This window comes from Fragaria vesca, linkage group LG1 (assembly GCF_000184155.1).
Source record: "Fragaria vesca subsp. vesca linkage group LG1, FraVesHawaii_1.0, whole genome shotgun sequence".
Classification (NCBI taxonomy): Eukaryota; Viridiplantae; Streptophyta; class Magnoliopsida; order Rosales; family Rosaceae; genus Fragaria; species Fragaria vesca.
This window is the reverse complement of record NC_020491.1, coordinates 2,035,284-2,052,326: the sequence shown is the minus strand read 5'-3', so window position 1 is coordinate 2,052,326 and position 17,043 is coordinate 2,035,284. Positions and strand designations below refer to the sequence as shown.

Below are 17,043 nucleotides of genomic sequence, written 5' to 3'. Positions count from 1 at the left end.
CAAAGACCAGTCTCCTTCCTAAAATGCACATGCACTTTGATCAATTTCTAACCTTGAATACTACTTAATTATGAGCATGACATATAGTTGAATTACATAATTTCCATGAAGACTTTTATGGTTGGGATTACGGCCTAGCTATCAAGTTGGAGCATGGTAGTATTCCATCGATGATTTATCAGATAAGGCAAAACCCACTAATATTGATCTTTGTGTTTGTTCCGAAAACTCTAAACGAAGAGATAAGAATTAACAGTACTACCAACGATGCACATAAAGCTCTCTTAAGAATTCCACACAAACAAACAACAATGAATATTGATGGTTCAATCTGCAAAGTGTCTGTTGACCCTTCCATTTTGTTCGACAACCCAGTATGACAGTTTTAATGTTTTTGTCGGAAGCAAATTTAATTTAATTTAACTATATATTATGCGGCCTGGCGCCGCCTTACTGTTCTGAAGAACAATGCATTTTCGTCTGTTGGGCTTGGGCTTGCGTCTCTTTCCTTCTAATTCTTTTTCTTGCTCTCGATCTCTCTCGAAAGTCACCGAATCATCTCTAATTCTTTTTCTGTTCTACTCTTTTCTGAAGTTTCGAGAGCATCAATTCTGATTACTTTCTAGAAAATCAAAGAGCCCAAGCCAAAAAGGAAAAGAGAGAAGCCGAAGCAAATGAGGATAGAGATCATTTTATGCAGTCTTTTGGTGATTTTTTTTAATCGGTGAGTGGTAGTTCGATTTTGTTTCTCTTGAATCTCGGTCAGGGACGTAACTACAACAAAGGCTGTATGGGCTACAGCCCAACCGAAAATTGGGCCAAAAAATCCCTAGGTATATATTTATATATATATCATAGCCCAGCCCAGCCCAATAAAAAAAAAATAATAATAATGTCTTATTTACCTGGGTACATATTCTCGCCGCTTCTGTACTTCATCTCTGGATACATTTTCAACTCAGCAACACAGAGAATATTGTTGCTATGAGGATTATATAATGATGACAATCCTTAACCTTAAAAAGGCAATGAAGCCAAATTGGCTGTCCAAGATTCTAATAGTTACTACTGCCATACCATATATGACATATCCACAACAAAGTTCTTGTGATTTCCTTGTTGATTCAACTGGGGACATGTTTTCCATCTCTGCATCGTTCTTGTGCTATCGGTTATATTCGCATCATTCTTGCTAGCATGTAGGTTATTCCAAGAATAGTTTCGTATTCTTTTGATTTCCTGCTTCAAAAGTCAAAACTGATCATATCCTTTATATATACATGCAGTTTCTTAGCTTCTTTGCTTAATACAGATTTTCTATCCGCAATGTCTCTTAAACTCAGCTGTAGGCAGGTAACCTTTTGTCTCTTCATTTTCATCGACTTTCTTTCTCTCTCTGCTAATCCAACTTCATTTAGAATACCACAAAAAATATTTTGTAAGTGTGCTGTGTGAAAATTAGCCCAACCCACTTTCGATTCCTGGTTCCGTCCATGTGTGCACGCATTGACATTTGTTGCGGCAGTAGCTTCGATGGGTACCGAACCTTTTCTTCCCTGCTTTAATCTGATATGCACGACTTGAGCCACTTCTTTATTACATGGTTGTGATGTCGTAATTGATGCAGGTATAGCTCGGCTGCTTCTAAACAGTGTGTGAGGAGCCTTCAGCACGGCATGGAGAACTCAGTGACACTTTGGAGCAGGCCAGAAGACGAGCTACACTACCGCCCCCTGATACGCTGGACGCACCGCGTATAGGTATCGGTAGCGAGCTAGAGAGCACAGGTGAGCCTCCTTCATTTTTTTGCCATCAGAAGGTTTGTTGAAATTCCTTCCCATGCCTCTGTGAACGTGCCTTTGTACAACCTGCACCTTTTTTGTTAACAGAAAAAAGGTGAGCCGCCTCCATTTTTTTGCCATCAGAATGCTTGCTGCCATAATTCTTTTACTGCTGCCATTATCTCCTTTTTACGTCCGCAAGATTTTTATTTTATTTTTTTGGTTCAACAGACGGAAGAATCAAAATTGTTATACAGATCTCTTACATGTTATGTTTCAGAAAGAACTGTCATCGGGCCACAATTTCAGACATTGTTGCATCATTGGCTGAATAGATTTCTTCCCTGTTTGTGCATATATGATCCTCATTTTCATCCTCCTGAACTGAGAAAGCAGGCTTTTTAGGACTAATGATGGCTGCACTTTCGCTCTTGAGCATTGAAGAAACCTCCAGCATGGATGGTCTATCTACTGGATTTTCTTGGACACATAACAAGGCTACCCCCATGCATCTTAAGAGCTTGCAAGACGATGTCGAATCATCTAGGGTAGAATCTACAAAATCCATGCCTTGGCCTTTTTTCCACAACTCATATGCCTGAAATGTCCGAGTTAATGTCGTACAATTCTAAATTCTTGCCCATATATATTATGCAAAACATAGAAAGCCTTTGTACATATCGACTTACGTGATCTAGAAGGTTTAGATTTCCATCTATGCCATAAAAGCATGAACTTCTCTTGCCACTTATGATATGCAGAAGCAGAACACCGAAGCTGTAAACATCGAATTTCATGGAATAAATGCCTCTTCTTACATATTCAGGGGGAACATAGCCACTGCATTTCACATAAGAACTGTGAGTCTGTGATCGGTATGATATATGAAGCATGTCTACTGAAAATTTAAAGTGCAATTCACTTACTATGTTCCTACAATGCGACCAGTGTTTGCCTCATGTTCATTCTTTCCGAAAGCTCTGGCTAGACCAAAATCTGATATTTTCGGGTTCATGTTATCATCTAACAAAATGTTGCTAGATTTCAGATCACGGTGAATTATTGTAGAGTTTGAGTATTCTTGGAGATATAGAAGCCCTTGAATTACCCCTTCAATGATGTGGACACGTTGCTCCCAATGCAAAAGATCGCATCTACTTGGATCTGTATGAAAGTAAACTACCCACCATCAGAATGATAAAATGAGCTTAAATTGGTCTTGGCAGGCTTCTTTCAATCTTATGTGAGCGTCACTTCACCTTTGGACCTCCTGTAAGTGCTTGTTATGCATTTTAAGCTATAGAAATAATTCAATGTGATTCAAATTTTCAAAGCAAAGGAGAATGGAGATACCAAAGAGGTAGTGATACAAGCTTTTGTTTGGCATGTACTCATATATCAGCATCTTTTCTTCCCTCTTGGTGCAATATCCCAGAACTCTAACTAGATTCACATGGTGCAGTGTTGCAGTAAGTGTGACCTCATTTTCAAACTCTTCAAGGCCTTGGTGTGAAGTTTTCGAAAGTCTTTTCACTGCTATTTCCTGGCCCTTCCTTAACGTACCCTAAAAAAACCACACAAAATCATTAGCATATTCCTGCAGAACACTGATTTTCGACAGTAATATGAAGTAAAGATTCTGCATTGGATTTCAACTTTTATATAATGATCATCGATTCGTTATGGATGCTACCTTGTATACAGGTCCAAAGCCACCCTCTCCAAGCTTATTCTTACTCGAAAAGTTATTTGTAGCTGCTTTGATGGTTGCAAAACTAAAAACTTGCAGATTAGGAGCATTGCTGTCAAAACTGTCTGTACTTGGAACTATATCTAATAGCCTATAAACTGATCTTTTGATGTTGCCTACAATCCCTAAGCAAAATCAGAACAAAGAACAAATTAGAAAATAACAGTGATTCAACATATATATATATATATATATATATATTCACACGCAGTTTAAGAAGATTACCAATTGACTTAAGTACTCTCCTCTGCACGTAACACATTATAGTTCCCAGTAGGATAATAAACATAGAAATCGTGCCCAGAACAATCACCAATAACTGTTTCTTGTTCTGTCGACCTCCTTCCTCTTCAGCTGTTAAGGAAACATGGTGGTAACCTATATATTTTCTTATCAAAATGAAACATGCCGAATACCTGGAAGCTAATATCAAGTTATCAACCTACCTGCTGCCCTAGAGAGCACCCAATTGTCATCATTGCCAACTTGAAACACATTGTAGCCAAGAAGCCCCATCTCTTTAGCATACGAAACTTTCGCGCTGATAGCCTCCACATCATCAAAATCAAACCAACTTGACCCAATTGTGCAGTAGTTCATTACATAAGTGTCATTGTACATGGGAACTCCACCATATGTCTTAATGAACCATTTGATGTGCTTATAGGACATGGACCCGTCTATGGTAACCGCAGGACCTAACGCCGGTGCACCAACATTATTAACATAGTTACTGGGATTCAGAACAGTCCAACCATAACCATGGTAAGGCAAGCCTAAAACCAACTTGCTAGCAGGTAGTCCTCTGTTTATCAAGTCCTTGACATGACTGTTCGTGTTAGTCCCATTTGATATTGGGTCATATAAAGCAGCATGAAGGTGTGTGTAGTTTTCCTCTGTAGGAAGATAATAATCATATGCCAAAAGATGAACCCAATTCAAGTTCTTTTTAATAGAGTCAGTGGGATAAGTTACAGTATCCACAACCTGCATATGATGAAGTGCCATTGTCAAGAGCAAACCTGGCTTTCCTGACTTGCTTGCTTCAGAATCCACCGCAGCGCGCCACTCATCTAGAAATGTTCCGAAAGATGTAGTGTGCATGACTGTTTTTGGTACGGCCCCAATAAGGTCTAAGCCATCAAACTCATAAAGTCTAGCCATTCTAATTGAGGATTCAATGAAAGATTTCGGGTGAGAAGACTGGTTCAGCATTGAAAACAAGACTGAATAGTCTTCTCCGCCACCCCAGATGGACAGTAAGGTTGTGACTTTTGAGTTTTTGAGCTTGACAACATTTGTGAAAGTGGAGAAGTCCAGTTGGGTGGAGGAGTTGATTGAGAGCTGGTAAGAGCTAGAGTTTATATACGCAAAACCACATATAAGGTGAGTGAACAATGTGGAATCTATGGTAGAGGCAGGGAATTCATTGCCGGTGTAATGGTAACCGGCTTTGATCCATGTCTGAGTGTATGAACAATTGAAGTTCAAAGAAAAGAGAAGGAGGAGGAGAACTTTTGATAGATGGTATTGCATTTTCGACAACATCTAGCTAAGTTGATAAATCTGATCGATGACAAACACCTAACGTTGAAGTTGATAATGTGGACAAGGAAAAATACCAGACTTCATGTGATGAAGTGTATGAGACAACAAGAAATGAAAGTCTTATATTCATAGAGACGGGTCTTGCCTTTTTTCCGTGAGTATTTTCTTCATCCTGAGCTGTCGTTATATATATTGAAGATTCAGTGAAAGAATTCAGGTGATCAGTAGAGGAAGCACATCACCTGTGCCCAATTTCTCTATGCCAATTATGTGCCATCAATAAAGTTCGACACATGGAATTCCACTCAAGAACACCTAACGAAGTCTAACTCTGTTATACTACAAAAACCAAGAAATAAACTCGCAAAGAGGGGTTTCAGAATTGGGAAAATCTGGGTGGCCGGAGTTGATTGTTTGGATGTTGGGTAGTGATGATCGGAGATTAGCTTAAGGAGGAATTGTATGATTCTGAAGTGTCTGGGTAGAGATTAGAAGTGATGCAGTGTCGAGAAGTGAAAGCAAAATTTCCCCCCAAATTCTAGCCTTTCTAGGGTTTTCAAAGAAAATAGTGATGAAGGATGGTCGGAACCCGGGAGATTAGAAGCTTCTGGTTTAGCAGACTAGAGTGAAGGGATGAAAAATCTGACTTCAAATTTTTCAATTAAGTTTTTGAAACGTAATTTTGGGGTAAGATTACAAAAATAAGATACATAAAAATTGGGTATATGTTTGTATCAGATTGGAAATCCAAACCGGGTTCATAAGATTTTTTGCGGTGATGTTGAGTTTGCAGAGGTTTTAAAGGGGAAAGAGATAAAGAAGATGACAAGGTGTGATTCTCTTTTCTTCAAAATAAGTTAACGTCGGTTAACAAAGTTAATTATCAGTTAAGTGAAGGGACATGTGTCAATCAAATGGAGGCTGGCACACGGTTGGCACAGGGTAACTCGGTACAGGCGATTTCCTTCCGTCAGTAGACTAGTTCAGCAATAAAAACAGAATTTGGTAGCATTTTCAACAGATTTGTGTGTATATATATAGGAGGTGGGTGGGGAGGATTATTAATTAAATAGTCTATTTCCTTCTATAGGGTTTTCAATTATTTCTGTAATTCCGGAGAAACTGATTCTGGTCCAAAATGTCAGCTTGAAATTATCCACAAGTAATGTATGTATGGAACATTTGAGACGTAAGATTAAAATATATAATTCTCCAGAAGTAGCTAAAACTACGAATGTGCATATGCTATATATACATAGTTGTGTGATTTAGCAACTTCTCCATGCATGATTGCCACCTGGTTTATGGGAGTAATTTAGATTAATTTAGCTCAACGTAGTTTGAAACCATCAAGGGAACAGACAGGGGCGGAGCTTTGATGAGGCCTGAAGGGTCTAAACCCCTCTTGGGTTTTGAAAAGTTTGAAATTTAAGTGTTTAATTAACTAATTATCATTAAAATTTGTTTAATTATATTATTAAAATCCCCTTAAACTTTCTACATATCAATTAATCTTGAATGACAAATCAATTATATTAAGAAATGTATCTATAGAATTGATTGGTATTTATGTCTTACCATTCGAAATTGTTAAGATAATTGATTTCTTTTAATTAGTAAACACGAACATTAATGAATTTACCAAAACAAAAAATGTGAAGTATTAAGTGATGCGTAAATTACTACTTTCTTCATTCGTATATTTTTAATGTTACACGAGTTTATGAGATGTATATAATAAAATTTTGCTTCATTTAAAGATGATCAAATTAAACATCGAGTCATGTGACTTTTTACAAAACTTTAATATACACTTATGCTATAATGTTTGGGCTCCGCCACTAAGAACAAATTGATTAAGGTTAACATAAGTTTAAAGAAACAAGTTATTTTGTAATTGTCCCGACTATTGCATTCGAGTTTTTTAGTCTACCAACGTCATTTTTCTTAGGAAAATAAATAAATTTGATTGTTCTCTTAGACAATAACATAGACTATCGCATTTTTTTAGCATTTTTCTCCAAATATTCTTCTATCTATCTATATACATTACTTATCAATCCTATGCATGTTTTTTAGGGTGACGAGCAACTCGTTGACAGCAGCAGGTGGGTTTAGGCTGACCGTAGAGCGGCAAGCCCATTATAAGCTTATTTGGGCTCATGCCACCGTTAATCCATGACCTAAGCCCATAAACAGAGTTCACATTACTATTTGGGTCGAATGATGGTGCATTGGGCCCAGTAATATTGCTCCAAGCCCCGTGATAGTCAAAGCACATTACAATGGCCCAATCCAAGTACTTCTCCATGTACTTAATCGGATATCACCGGATGACGGCGTCCAAGAAGAACTCGGCGGAGAAGTAGACGGCGGCGGTGAGCAGTAGAGGAGGGCGATTTGTGGCCTGGGCCTCTTTCTTGATCGCTCGGCGACATTGTTTTAGCAAGTGGCCCAATGCCTTCATTTATTTTGGGCTTTCAGGGTATTCCCAGTCCAGGTCCAACCCATCAAACCCAAACTTACGTGCAACTTCTATAGCCGAGTCAATGAAGTTTGACCGTGAGGACGGGTTTGAGACCATGCTAGCAAAGATGTCCGACAGTGCTTTGTCTCCGCCACCGCCACCTATGGATAGAAGGGTCTTCACCGGCGGATTTTTGTGGCGGAGGGCGGTGGTGAAGTTCGAGAGGAGCAGAGTCGTTTCATTTGAAAGCTCGAATTTAAATGTAACATTGCTAGGCACTAGAAAGGCATAGTAGACTTGAGTAAAGAAGGAAGTGTTTATGGCTGAAGGTGGGAAATCATCCGTAGGAGGATAATAGCCTGATTTCACCCCCGCTGAGGTCTCTGCCGCACTTTCGGTACTGATCATCACAAACATAGAAAAAAAGGAATACGATGCACAAAGCTGTTGAGGGTTGGCATTTCTTACACAAGAATGAATGAAATGTAGATTATTAGAGCTCAATCATGGCTATGAAGAGCTAAAGGCTATGGGAGTAAACAAATCATCGACTCTGTCTTGCTTATTTGGAAATGGAATCTGAGAGGTCCAGTTGAAAGACTTATGAATATGATCTGTTCTGGTTTGATCTGGAAAAATGTAGCTTATATATGCTATGTTTTCTTAATTTTCTTATGGTATTAACACTACTGTATTATGATGTGTGTTATCTTTTAGTTTGGTGGACTATTTGGTCGTCCTGCATTTGATGTCTGGTTGTGCAGATGCGCGCTAAAACGATGAAGACAGGAGTTTAGGGAGTTGAGGAAGCTCCAAACGGTAACAGAAGAGCTTCACCAGCAAATGTGGTCTTAATTAAACTTAATTAATGTATAGTTAATTTCATGCCAAAATGTTATGACAGAAGAATCAAAATTGTTATACAGATCTCTTACATGTTATGTTTCAGAAAGAATTGTCATCGGGGCACAATTTCAGACATTGTTGCGTCATTGACTGAATAGATTTCTTCCCTGTATGTGTATACATGATCCTCATCTTCATCCTTCTGAACTGAGAAAGCGGGCTTTTTAGGACTAATGATGGCTGCACTTTCGCTCTTGAGCATTGAAGAAACCTCCAGCATGGATGGTCTATCTACTGGATTTTCTTGGACACATAACAAGGCCACCCCCATGCATCTTAAGAGCTTGCAAGACGATGTCAAATCATCTAGGGTAGGATCTACAAAGTCCATGCCTTGGCCTTCTTTCCACAACTCATATGCCTGAAATGTCCGAGTTAATGTTATACAATTCTAAATTCTTGCCCATATATATTATGCAAAACATAGAAAGCCTTTGTACTTGTCGACTTACGTGCTCTAGAATGTTTAGATTTCCATCTATGCCATAAAAGCATGAACTTCTCTTGCCACTTATGATATGCAGAAGCAGAACACCGAAGCTGTAAACATCGGATTTCATGGAATAAATGCCTCTTCTTACATATTCAGGGGGAACATAGCCACTGCATTTCACATAAGAACTGTGAGTCTGTGATCAGTATGATATATGAAGCATGTCTACTGAAAATGTAAAGTGCAATTCACTTACTATGTTCCTACAATGCGACCAGTGTTTGCCTCAAGTTCATTCTTTCTGAATGCTCTGGCTAGACCAAAATCTGATATTTTCGGGTTCATGTTATCATCTAACAAAATGTTGCTAGATTTCAGATCACGGTGAATTATTGTAGAGTTTGAGTACTCTTGGAGATATAGAAGGCCTTGAATTACCCCTTCAATGATGTGGACACGTTGCTCCCAATGCAAAAGATCGCATCTACTTGGATCTGTATGAAAGTAAACTACCAACCATCAGATTGATCAAATGAGCTTAAATTGGTCTTGGCAGGCTTCTTTCAATCTTATGTGAGCGTCACTTCACCTTTGGACCTTCTGTAAGTGCTTGTTATGCATTTTAAGCTATAGAAATAATTCAATGTGATTCAAATTTTCAAAGCAAAGGAGAATGGAAATACCAAAGAGGTAGAGATCCAAGCTTTTGTTTGGCATGTACTCATATATCAGCATCTTTTCTTCCCTCTTGGTGCAATATCCCAGAACTCTAACTAGATTCACATGGTGCAGTGTTGCAGCAAGTGTGACCTCATTTTCAAACTCTTCAAGGCCTTGGTTTGAAGTTTTCGAAAGTCTTTTCACTGCGATTTGCTGGCCCTTCCTTAACGTACCCTAGAAAAACCACACGAATCATTAGCATATATATCCCTGCAGATCCTGCATTGGATTTCAGATTTTATATAATGATCGTCGATTCGTCATGGATGCTACCTTGTATACAGGTCCAAAGCCACCCTCTCCAAGCTTATTCTTACTCGAAAAGTTATTTGTAGCTGCTTTGATGGTTGCAAAACTAAAAACTTGCAGATTAGGAGCATTGCTGTCAAAACTGTCTGTACTTGGAACTATATCTAATAGCCTATAAACTGATCTTTTGATGTTGCCTACAATCCCTAAACAAAATCAGTACAAAGAACAAATTAGAAAACTTCTTTCCCCAATGTTTAGCCGGAGAACTAACATTGAAAATAACAGTCATTCAACATATATATTCACAGTTTAAGAAGATTACCAATTTCGTCCAAAAAAAAGAAGAAGAAGATTACCAATTGACTTAAGTACTCTCCTTTGCATGTAACACATTATTGTTCCCAGTAGGATAATAAACATAGCAATCGTGACCAGAACAATCACCAATAACTGTTTCTTGTTCTGTCGACCTCCTTCCTCTTCAGCTGTTAAGGAAACTTGGTGGTGAGTCTGGTGACCTATATATTTTCTTATCAAAATGAAACATGCCGAATACCTGGAAGATAATATCAAGTTATCAACCTAGCTACCTGCTGCCCTGGAGAGCACCCAATTGTCATCATTGCCAACTTGAAACACATTGTAGCCAAGAAGCCCCATCTCTTTAGCATACGAAACTTTCGTTTTGATAGCCTCCACATCATCAAAATTAATCCAAATTGACCCACTTGTGCAGTAGTTCATTACATAAGTGTCATTGTACATGGGATCTGCACCATATGTCTTAATGAACCATTTGATGTGGTTATAAGACATGGACCCGTCTGTGGTAAACGCAGGACCTAATGATGTAGTTTTCCTTTTTAGGAAGATAGTAATCATATGCCACAAGATGAACCCAATTCAAGTTCTTTTTAATAGAGTCAATGGGATAAGTTACAGTATCCACAACCTGCATATGATGAAGTGCCATTGTCAAGAGCAAACCTGGTTTTCCTGACTTGCTTGCTTCAGAATCCACCGCAGCGCGCCACTCATCTAGAAATGTTCCCAAAGATGTAGTGTGCATGACTGTTCTTGGTACAGCCCCTGTAATGTCTAAGCCATCAAACTCATAAAGTCTAGCAGTTCTAATTGAGGAATCAATGAAAGATTTCCGGTGAGAAGATTGGTTCAGCATTGAAAACAAGACTGAATAGTCTTCTCTGCCACCCCAGATGGACAGCAAGGTTGTGACTTTTGAGTTTTTGAGCTTGACAACATTTGTGAAAGTGGAGAATTTCTGTTGGGTGGAGGAGTTGATTGAGAGCTGGTAAGAGCTAGAGTTTATATAGGCAAAACCACATATAAGGTGAGTGAACAATGTGGAATCTATGGTAGAGGCAGGGGATTCATTACCGGTGTAATAGTAACCGGCTTTGATCCATGTCTGAGTGTATGAACAATTGAAGTTCAAAGAAAAGAGAAGGAGGAGGAGGAGAAGTTTTGATAGATGGTATTGCATTTTCGACAACATCTAGCTTGTTTCAGAAACACTAGAATGAGAACCGTCACCTTCAATCTGATCGATGAAGAAATTTCATAGTAAAGTGATGACAAACACCTAACATTGAAGTCGATAATGTGGACATGGAAAAATACCAAACTTCATGTGATGAAGTGTATGAGACAACAAGAAAGCTAAGTTGCCCCATGAAAATGATGGACAGAGACACCATCAGCACTTGTACAAATTAAGTCCTTTCATTTGTTTCTACGAAAGAGAAAGAGAAATGAAAGTCTTATATTCATAGAAGACTTGTATTCATAGAGACTCATGTACATGACCTTGCTGATCAAAACCCCTCTTTTTTCCGTGAGTATTTTCTTCATCCTGAGCTGTCGTTATTGAAGATTCAGTGAAAGTATTCAGGTGATCAGTATACTGGTCCAGCAATAAAAACAAAATTAACTGAATAGGAGAAGCACTTTGGTAGCATTTTCAACAGATACGTCGATATATATATATATAGAGGGGGGATTATTAATTAAATGGTCTATTTCCGTCTATAGGGTTTTCAGAAACACAAGGAGATAGAACCTTCGAAGTTCGACCACAAATCTTCTTTGTCACAATTAAATACCTAAAATGAAAAGGATTTGTCTGCTGTTCCGGACGGTATAGCATACCGTCCGGATCTGCGCCGTTCAACAGGGGGGGTGGGGGTGGGGTAGGGTGGGGATCTTGCGGTGGAAAACCGGCCCAGCAGAAAAATCCAAATGAAAAAGAATATCAAATAATTGCGAACGTACTGCATGCCAAGATTCAAGATTATAGTGCAATGGAGGCCCTAGCTAGGTAGTGCAATATATATCACATTATCAACTTATGCATGTTTGTCGATTCCCAGCACTTTGCCCAAAATTACATGGATTTCCGGGGTAATTTCACTTGATTAATTCTACTGCAAACGTCACAAGATTAGTGTTTTATATATTTAACCGGATCATTAGCCATACTGCAATGCAATTAACACGAAAGCTAGATAGTACTGTTCCTGTTTTTATTGTGGGCGACTAATAACATATTTATAAGATCTTATATTACATATCAACAATGACTGCTCATCCCCATGTACTGAAAGCTGCAAAACAATACAAATATAGAGCTCGATCAGACAACATATAATAGTTACTTAGTTAGCAAGGGAATGTTACCAATAGCAATACTTACCTGTTTGAGAGAGAGTCCAGGTAGTTGTGTCAGCACCAGTATGCCAAGCAAAGTAACCAAGAAGAGACTTTCCTTTAGCATACGAAACCTTGGCGCCAATACTCTGCGTATCATCGTAACCAATCCAAGTCGTCCCATTGTAACAGTAGTTACTAACCACCGTCGCATTGTACACCGTCTGAAACCCTCGGCTGATCAAAACCCTAATCTGGTTGTAACCCTGGTCTCCGTTAACTCCGATAGCCGAGCCATTAGCCGGAGCGAAAAATCCATGGTTATTAGGGTTTAACAATCTCCAAGCGTACCCGTAAAACGGAAGACCAATGACTATCTTCTTGGTTGAGATTCCGGCGTTGTTGATCCACGACACGATTCCGGCGTCTCCGTTGATGAGAGTGGTGGATCCGCCGTTGTATAATGCAGCTGGCGGGTAAGTGTTGGTTTTACCTTCGGCGAAACTAGGACCGTAGTAATCGTACGTCATGACGTTGATCCAGTCCAGGCTGCTCGAAACAGCCTGGAACGGATAGTTTATGCTGTAGTAATCCGCATTGCGGAAGACTGCAGCGGTCAACAGCAACGCCGTCTTGCCGGAGGTGCTTGACTCGTTGGCCACCGCGGAGCGCCATTCCGTGAGGAGGCTGCCAAAGTTGGTCATCTCGGTGGTGGAGGAAGGGTATTCCCAATCTAGGTCAAGGCCGTAGAAGGAGTAGTTTCTCGCTAATTTGATTGATGAGTCTATGAATGCTTTGCGACGAGCGGCCTGGCTGGCCATGGCGGCGAAGGTGGAGGGGCTGGAGTTTCCTCCGCCGATGGAGAGGAGGGTTTTGACGTTAGGGTTTTTCTGTTGGACTGTTTGAGTGAAAGTTGAGAACTGAGGCGAGTTTGCGGAGGAAATGGCGACTTGGTAAGTGGTGGGGTTGAGATCTGCGAAAGCACAGAAGAGGTGAGTGAAGAGGGTGGAGTTTATGGCGGAGGCTGCTTGGCCGCTGTCCGGGAACCAGTAAGCGGCTTTAACGACGGTGGTTTGGGCGGCGGAGACATTGAGGTAGTGGCTAAGGAATAAGAGGATGAGGGAGAAGAGAAATGGAAGAGTTATTGATTTGGAAGACATTGTATTAGTTGCTTGCAACTTAAGGAGGACTAGATACGTACAGTACGTGGTTATATATAGCTCGCTGTACGTAGATATATAAGTTTGTCAATTTCATGATTCAAATCCTGGATTTCAACTTTGATTTGGAGACTTTTGTGCATGCCGCCCAGGGCCAAATTAAAAACTGGAAATGGCCGCCTTGACAAACTTTTACCCATTGGTAACGGCAGTGACTCGCATCACACATGTTGGATTAGAGTGTGACACCCGTCATGTAATTCCGGAGAAACTATTCTGGTCCAAAATGTCAGCTTGAAATTATCCACAAGTAATTAGGAAGATGTACGGAACATTTGAGACGTAAGATTAAAAGATATAATTTTTCAGAAGTAGCTAAAATTACGTATGTGCATATGCTATATTAGCAACTTCTCCATGGTTGCCACCTGGTTTTTGCAATTGAAGTATAATTTAGCTCAGCCTAGTTTGAAACCAACAATAGAAACGCATAACATAGAAAAAATGAACAGATTGATTAAGGTTACCGTAAGTTTAAAGAAACAAGTTATTTTGTAATTGTCTCGAGTCCGTCCCGACTGCCTTCGATTGTTTTAGTTTACCCCACGTCATTTTCGTATAAGAAAATAGTTTGATTGTTCTCTTTAGAAAAGTCCAATATATAACATAGACTAAAGCAATCTTATATATTTGGCTGCTATACCGGAGGGTATAGCATGCCTTTCACTAGAGAGACGAGCAGGGGCTGGTTTTGCCTTTGTTTTGCAGGCATAGCATGCCAGAGGGCACAACAGAATTTTCCTATATCTATACATTACTTATCAATCCTATGCATTTTTTTAGGGTTTAAGGTGATGAGCAACTCGTCTACATATAGTTGACATCTTAATCGGGATTTAGATCGGAAGTTTGGAACTGATAAGCCTTAGACTCTGATCGAAGAGTCTAGGATCTTTCACTATTAGGCATCAGTCATGGGTCTAATTCCTCTTCGCCCTATGCAACACGTTAGTGACCTTTTATAGCCATTGACATCCCCACCAAAGCAAACTAAGCTAACTAGTTCCAATTCTCAAGAACTCTTCCATCATGCACATAATATCAACTCGTCGAACGAAAAATCACCCATATGTATAAATTAGTAGAAAACAATGAACATTTCAAGTTTATAACGTATAATATTGTACGTCCTTTTATATTATATTATGTTTCTAAAATGCAGAAAAACAATGTACATAGTTTCTAGACTAATCCCGTATCGGACCATTTGGGCATTCGACGGTGAAGTAAAACCCGGGTCACCACCGGTTCGGCCCAAGTCCGGTTCAGGTTCACACAGTTCCTGCCACCTGTTGCAAAATTCTTGCTTATCCACTAGGACCCACAGATGAATCGGACGGCTAAAACGCCACGTTGATCTTACAACAATTTGGTTGACCTCTTAATCTTGACCAGAGAGGTGATGCTAAGCTCATTACTACACGCGCCACCACTCTCTTCCCTCTCCGCCTCTCTTCCCCGCCTCTTCTCCACGCGCGCTGCCATGGCCGCCACCTCAGCTCGAATCGCAGTTGTCGGCGACGTCGTAAGCATCTCTCTCTCTCTCTCTCACTCTGTTCTTCTCGGACTTTGAAAACCCTAGCAAATTTTGCAGATTTCTTACTCAAACTCATTTTCAATTCGTGTTCTGGTATATGAAGCATGATCAGTGGAATCTAGAAGAAGACACAAAAGCGCTTCGATTTCTGCAGGTATACATTTCGCTCTTTCTTCTTTGATTTTATTTTATTTTTTCAGATTTTTTATTCTAATTTTTGGCGATATAGAAATGTGTTTACAAGCTCAGCTAGAGTTAATCACAGTAGTTAAACTTGTATAAGATTTGATATGGTTAGAAATCCTTATCAAAAGTTGGATATGATTTGAAGTAGTGAAAATTGGTTCTATTTTTGTATATGAAAAATGTTGAGTTCATAGTTCATAGTGATTGAAATGCATACTTCTTTTAATTTATTCATTTCAATTTGAAATCCTGCCGAGATCTTGTTGCAATCGGAATGTTGTATATGTGAGGAATCTGATATAAGTTTGTGTTGAAATGCAGCCGGATTTGGTGCTTTTTACAGGCAGGTTCCACACTCCTTCACCATGCATCTACTTAATGTTTTTTGTGCCGCTCGATTTGCATATCAGCACCTGCCTTGATTTTCTTGCCGTCCCCAAATGGTGAGCTAAGTAACTTTGATAAGTATATGAAAGAGCTTTGTCTAAGGACAATATTAGCACCAACTCTAAACATTGTGCCCTGATTTTATAATGACTTAAACCTAATTATGTTGAAAGTATATAACAACAAAAGAAGTTTAGCCATGTCTGGGAGAAGCTGGATTTACCTCTTGTTTCTGCGCCAACATGGCTGGTAATTTTTCTTGGGGTTATGTAAATCTCTATTTATCTTGATCTTGGGTCCTTTCTTTAATTTCTTCCATTTTGTTTAGGTGATTTTGGTGAAGAGAACATTGAACTGGTTCGGAGTGTTGCAAATCTTGAATTTTCTAAAGCAGTTATTTTGGGAAACCATGATGCATGGCATACAAAGAAGTTTTCAGGAAAGTAAGTTTTTATATCCCCAGTTAAAATGAGGTTTCTCCTGAATTTCCTTCTGTTCGTATATGTGTTTCACACGGTTCATTCATTCTTAGTTTATGTAGACACGCCTTGTCATCAAATTGGAAGCGTAACTCTGAATATGGTGATTTTGATTGTCAGGACAAAAGACGGCGTTCAACTTCAGCTAGAATGGTGAGTTTCTCTTATCTTCATTATCGTTAAATGTTATAGATTACCTTTTGAATCACATATCATCAGTTAGGTAAATGAAAAGGTAGTTTTACTGTATGGTTGGGAGTCAAGAAGTTTCACTTTTAGAAATTAGAGTCCCATACACTTTATGGTTAGTTAGTTACCAACTTGAGTAATCTAGTCACTGTTCTAGATTGGCATCCATCATGTCATGTTAATCAGCATGGGTTTATAAATGTAAACCTGCTTCCAGTGATCTAAAAGCACATATTAAACCAATGTAAAGGCTTCTGATGATTATTTTAATAAATTTCAGCAGCATTCATTTGAAACTAGTCTGTGCATGATGATTGGTTTGTTGCTACTGTAAAAGACTTATCTAAGTGACAATATATATGTGATGTAATCAGTCTTGGCGAGGAACATGTAGCTTATCGACGTTTGGACTATACTACAGTAAAACTGAGCATTGTTGGCGGACAACCTTTTTCTCATGGGGGAAACCAGTTATTTCGGATGAAGCTTCTGTCTGCGAGGTATGGATTGTTTATACTTTT

The 17,043-nt window shown here is 39.2% G+C and overlaps 4 protein-coding genes and 1 pseudogene across 4 annotated transcripts in view; 1 reads left to right on the top strand and 4 right to left on the bottom strand.

Moving 5' to 3' along the window:
* Positions 1–1,947: 1,947 nt before the first annotated feature.
* On the bottom strand, positions 1,948–5,067 carry LOC101303457 (cysteine-rich receptor-like protein kinase 41-like). Its single transcript, XM_004288701.1, has 8 exons — positions 3,978–5,067; positions 3,739–3,885; positions 3,475–3,596; positions 3,135–3,345; positions 2,708–2,945; positions 2,471–2,621; positions 2,048–2,379; positions 1,948–1,966 (listed from the first exon to the last, which is right to left on the bottom strand). The coding sequence occupies exons 1-7, from the start codon at positions 5,065–5,067 to the stop codon at positions 2,071–2,073; spliced, it is 2,268 nt and encodes a 755-aa protein (XP_004288749.1). The 3' UTR covers positions 1,948–1,966; positions 2,048–2,070.
* A 2,074-nt stretch (positions 5,068–7,141) lies between these two features.
* LOC101303163 lies at positions 7,142–7,954 on the bottom strand (annotated as a pseudogene).
* A 526-nt stretch (positions 7,955–8,480) lies between these two features.
* Positions 8,481–10,825, bottom strand: LOC101302875 (cysteine-rich receptor-like protein kinase 7-like). Its single transcript, XM_004288700.1, has 7 exons — positions 10,448–10,825; positions 10,214–10,342; positions 9,879–10,060; positions 9,569–9,779; positions 9,142–9,379; positions 8,905–9,055; positions 8,481–8,813 (listed from the first exon to the last, which is right to left on the bottom strand). Exons 1-7 carry the CDS (start codon positions 10,737–10,739, stop codon positions 8,505–8,507), a joined length of 1,512 nt encoding a protein of 503 aa, XP_004288748.1. The 5' UTR covers positions 10,740–10,825; the 3' UTR covers positions 8,481–8,504.
* Positions 10,826–12,324: 1,499 nt separating this feature from the next.
* On the bottom strand, positions 12,325–13,705 carry LOC101314784 (chitotriosidase-1-like). Its single transcript, XM_004287167.1, has 2 exons — positions 12,571–13,705; positions 12,325–12,481 (listed from the first exon to the last, which is right to left on the bottom strand). Exons 1-2 carry the CDS (start codon positions 13,682–13,684, stop codon positions 12,462–12,464), a joined length of 1,134 nt encoding a protein of 377 aa, XP_004287215.1. The 5' UTR covers positions 13,685–13,705; the 3' UTR covers positions 12,325–12,461.
* A 1,438-nt stretch (positions 13,706–15,143) lies between these two features.
* Positions 15,144–17,043, top strand: part of LOC101302592 — a 3,003-nt gene continuing 1,103 nt past the window's right edge. The window contains exons 1-6 of the mRNA XM_004288699.1: positions 15,144–15,269; positions 15,385–15,435; positions 15,789–15,810; positions 16,183–16,297; positions 16,454–16,486; positions 16,897–17,031. Coding sequence (XP_004288747.1) covers positions 15,147–15,269; positions 15,385–15,435; positions 15,789–15,810; positions 16,183–16,297; positions 16,454–16,486; positions 16,897–17,031 — 479 coding nt within the window. The 5' untranslated portion in view covers positions 15,144–15,146. The remainder of the gene's footprint in view (positions 15,270–15,384; positions 15,436–15,788; positions 15,811–16,182; positions 16,298–16,453; positions 16,487–16,896; positions 17,032–17,043) is intronic.